The sequence below is a fragment of the Monopterus albus genome, unplaced genomic scaffold, assembly GCF_001952655.1.
Source record: "Monopterus albus unplaced genomic scaffold, M_albus_1.0 scaffold141.1, whole genome shotgun sequence".
In the NCBI taxonomy this organism is placed as follows: domain Eukaryota; kingdom Metazoa; phylum Chordata; class Actinopteri; order Synbranchiformes; family Synbranchidae; genus Monopterus; species Monopterus albus.
The window spans coordinates 1,015,621-1,020,047 of NW_018128021.1; the positions used below are offsets into that span (position 1 = coordinate 1,015,621).

Below are 4,427 nucleotides of genomic sequence, written 5' to 3' on the forward strand. Positions count from 1 at the left end.
AACACTGTGTTAATCATCAATATGGAGCATTAAGGGTTCAAGTAAACAGAAATCTTTTCATTAAAATCTTGCTAGATTGCAACAAAAACAAAATTTCCTTTCTGCAGTAGCTCCAAAGTCCCATCTTCATATAATTATGCCAGTTGTTCATACAAACTCTAAACAAATCCCCAGTAAGTCTTGGATGTATCTGTGGGTATCATTTTACCTTTGGATTGCAATATAATTCCACTTCCTTGTCATCCTTGCCAAGTATAGTATGTCATTAAGAATGACTTCTATTCCCATGTCTGAAAAATATTTGTATGCCTGACTACTCCCTGTACTGGACACACAGGAATTTGACTAATTTTATTTGTCTAATCTGACTAGAGGAAACACTGAAAATAATTAATGAATATTGCTACATCACATTGGTTTTTAATTGCACAGAACTGCAGTCCAACTCTAAAACTCAAAAGTCTGATTGTATGACAATTATGACATAATCTAACCTGTGCTGTGTTTTTGGTTGTAGGGGTTTTAACTTTGTAGTGCTTATAGCGCTTATGCAAGCATGATTATTTGTTATGATGAAATTAATACAGGTCTAGTTACTGGTAAGAAGTGCACTGTTATATACATTGTGTGTGTGTGTGGGGGGGGGGGGGGTGGTGTTATTTTTGCAAAATACATGCATTTAAAGAAGATAAAGATGCCATTATTGAAGGTAATTCTTTGAAGGCTGTGCAACTTCTTCACTTTGCTTATGCCCAAAACTTATTTTTACATTTGTTAATGATCTAATTAAATACACAAAACGGATAACAGTCAGTACAACAAGTACTTTCCTCTATGCACATTATACCCTGATGGTTGTGTTCATGATGTTTTATTGCTGTTGCTTAGACATGAAAATTGCAGAAATCGAAAAGGAGGAGAAAAAACAAACTGAAGCCAAACGTGAGGAATCCACAGAGAGAAAAATAGAAGAAGAGCTAAAGGAGGAGGCCAAACCTGAAGCAAAACCCCTCAAGAAGAAATTAGAGAGGCCCAAAAGTAATCACACTTGATAATGAAATTACTAAATACTGATCATAGGGATATGTAAAAATAAAAAATGTCAATTTTGTAGATTATACATACAAAATATGAAGTGTTCTCACAACACAATTTTGCTACATAATTTGTGTGTACTGTATATGCCGTACATACTGCAAATAGTAGTCAGCTTGACAGATAGGTGTATACTACTATGGTTTTCTCTGAATACATTTCAGTATATGAATAACTGACATTTTTACACCGTTTTAGAAGAGCCATTGAAGAAACCTCTCAAAGAAGAAAAAACAAAGCCTCCTGAGGAAATGAAAGAAGTGAGGAAACCTTCCAAAGCACAGAAGGAGGTCAAGAAACCATCTAAAGAGAAAGAAGTCAAGAAACCTGAAGAAAAGAAAAAAGTGAAGAAGCCACTTAAAGAAAAAGAAGTCAAGAAACCACGTGAAGAAGAGAAAAAGGTTAAGAAACCACCTAAAGAAGAGAAGGAAGTTAAGAAACCACTCAAAGAGAGAGAACAGAAGAGACTTCCTAAAGATGAGAAAGAAGTAAAGAAGCCTCTCAAAAAAGAGAAGGAATTTAAGAAACCACCTATAGAAGAGAAGAAAGTCAAAAAACCACTTGAGGAAAAGAAAGAAGTCAAACAACCTGAAAAAGAGAAGAAAGTGAAGAAGCATCTCAGAGAAGGGGTTGATGTCAAGAAACCACTTAAAGAAAAGAAAGAAGTAAAGAAGCCTCTTGAGGAAGAAAAGGAAGAGAAACCACTCAAAGAAGAGAGAGAAATCAAGAAACAAGAGAAGAAAGTCAAGAAGTTGACTAGAGAAAAGAAAGAAATCAAACTACCAATAGAAGAGAAAGAAGTCAAGAAACCACTTAAAGAAGAGGAGGAAGTTATGAAACTTCTCACAAAGAAAGATGTCAAGAAACAACTTGAAGAGAAGGAAACAAAGAAGCCCCTTAGAGAAGAGAAAGAAATCAAGAAACTACTTGAAGAGAAAAAAGAAGTTATCAAACCTCCCAAAGAAGAAAAAGTCAAGAAACCACTCAAAGAAGCAAAAGAGGTCAAGAAACCACCTAAACACAAGGAAGAAGTTGGGAAACCTCTCAAAGAGGAAGAGGTCAAGAAACTACCTAAAGAAGAGGAGGACATTATGAAACTTCACAAAGAAGTCAAGAAATCACCTATAGAAGAGAAGGAAGTCAAGAAACCTGCTAAAGAAGGGAAAGAAGTCAGGAAACCTTCCACAGAAGAGAAGGAAGTCAAGAAAGCTCTTAAAGAGGAAGAAGTTCAGAAACTACCTAAAAAGGAGAAGGGAATCAAGAAACCACCTATAGAAGAGGAAAAAGTCAAAAAAACACCTAAAGAAAAGATGAAAGTAAAGAAGCTTATCAGAGAAAAGAAAGAAATCAAGAAACCACTTAAGGAAGAGAAAGAAGTCAAGAAACCTCTCAAAGAAGAAGTTAAGAAACTTCCTAAAGAAGAGAAGGTCAAGAAACCATCTGAAAAAAACAAAGAAATTACAAAACCACTTAAGGAAGAGAAGGACTTGAAGAACAAGACTCTAGGAGAAGAGAGAAAAATCAAGAAACTACCTATAGAAGAGAAGGACATTATGAAACTTCTCAAAGAAGTCAAGAAACCACATATAGAAGAGAAGGAAGTCAAGAAACCACCTATAGAAGAGAAGGAGGTCAAGAAACCTGCTAAAGAAGGGAAAGAAGTCAAGAAACCTCTTAAAGAAGAAAAAGAAGTCAAGAAGCCACCTATAGAAGAGAAGGAAGTCAAGAAACCTGCTAAAGAAGATAAAGAAGTCAAGAAACCTTCCACAGAAGATAAAGAAGTCAAGAAACTTCTTAAAAAAGTGAAAGAAGTCAAGAAACCACCTATAGAAGAGAAGGAAGTCAAGAAACCTGCTAAAGAAGATAAAGAAGTCAGGAAACCTTCCACAGAAGAGAAAGAAGTCAAGAAACAGAGAAGCAAAATGACTAAAGAGGCAAACAACCACAAAGAGTTGCAAAAGGACTACAAACTGATACAAAACAAACACAAAAAGACACAAAACAACTACAGGGAGACACAGGAATGATGCAGTCTGTTGTTTTGTGATTGTTCTGTGCCTCTTTCAGTATGGGCGTCTTGCTACACATTGACATATCTAAGAGAAAGAAGTCAAGAAATCACAGAAAGAAAGAGAATTTATGAAACCTCATAAAGAAGAGAAAGATGTCAAGAAACCACTTAAAGAAATGACAGAAGGAAAGAAGCCTCTCAAAGAAGAAAAGGAAGCCAAGAAAGAATCTAAGGGAAAAAAAGAGGTCACAAAACTTCTTAAAGAAGAGGAACAAATGAAAAAACCTCCCAAAGAAGAGAGAGAAGAGAAGGAATTTCCCAAAGAAGTGAAAGCACAGCCGAAAGAAGACAGAGAAGAGAAGGAACCTTCTAAAGCAGAGAAAGAACGCAAACCTCCTAAAGAAGAGTTGAGAGACACTAAGATAGGTACTGTGTACATAGGCCAGCAATGTGTAATGCAAATGTACAATATAAGAATTCAATAAGTATACATGTACAGTACTTAATCCATTAACAAAATGGACTCCAAAGTCATGCTAGTTGATCTGTGAAGCTGTACTTAGGAACAGTGGTCCTTTTGAGATGGTAGCATCAACATGCTAACATGTTCATAATAACAATGATCAACCTACTAAACATGTTCATGAGTAAGAATTATGTCATGAGACAGTACCGTATTTAAGTATTAGAACTAATAATTAGGTGATTCATGGAGGGAACAACAGAAATCCAACTTGGGCCTAAAGAAGGCTAAATAGAGTGAATAATGTCCTTTGTTCAGCATAGGATATATGTATATTTTTCTATATCTTTCTTCGGTATAATTTATGTGAAACTCTTGATCATTTATGCATTTTTACTTCAGACACTAGACCCAAAAGAGCTGTAAGGAGGGTTGTAATAGTCAAGAGAAAGGTTGCACCTGTCCTGAAGAAGGAACATCTTAATGTTACAAAAGCAGGTGAGACAATGTGTAACAGCATGGGTCACTGTAATGCTTACTATTTGCCGAAAGTTGCCACAACACAGTTTACACTGATGTAAAGGAACTGAAAAGAAAAATATAGAAGAGATGTAGAAAAAAACCCTGTCTTTTGATTTGATTTGATTTATTCTTTCAAGCATGTAAACAGTTGATATGACAACACACATAATTTTACACATAATCCAATATCAATTTGCTTATACCTAGTACATGCTTGAATGGAGTAGGAAGAAGTCAGACTTATCCAGTCCTACCCCATGACATCATCTTACCATCATTGGTTTGCAAGCAGTAAATGATTCACTTCTACACCACACAAGTATTATACTAAAAAAA

General features: G+C 35.4%; 1 protein-coding gene across 1 annotated transcript in view; it reads left to right on the forward strand.

The window, feature by feature from the left end:
* The first annotated feature begins 3,238 nt into the window (after positions 1 to 3,238).
* LOC109968027 (microtubule-associated protein 1B) overlaps positions 3,239 to 4,427 on the forward strand; it is a 5,306-nt gene continuing 4,117 nt past the window's right edge. The window contains exons 1-2 of the mRNA XM_020614013.1: positions 3,239 to 3,532; positions 3,972 to 4,067. Of these exons, the coding sequence (XP_020469669.1) occupies positions 3,283 to 3,532; positions 3,972 to 4,067 (346 nt within the window). The 5' untranslated portion in view covers positions 3,239 to 3,282. The remainder of the gene's footprint in view (positions 3,533 to 3,971; positions 4,068 to 4,427) is intronic.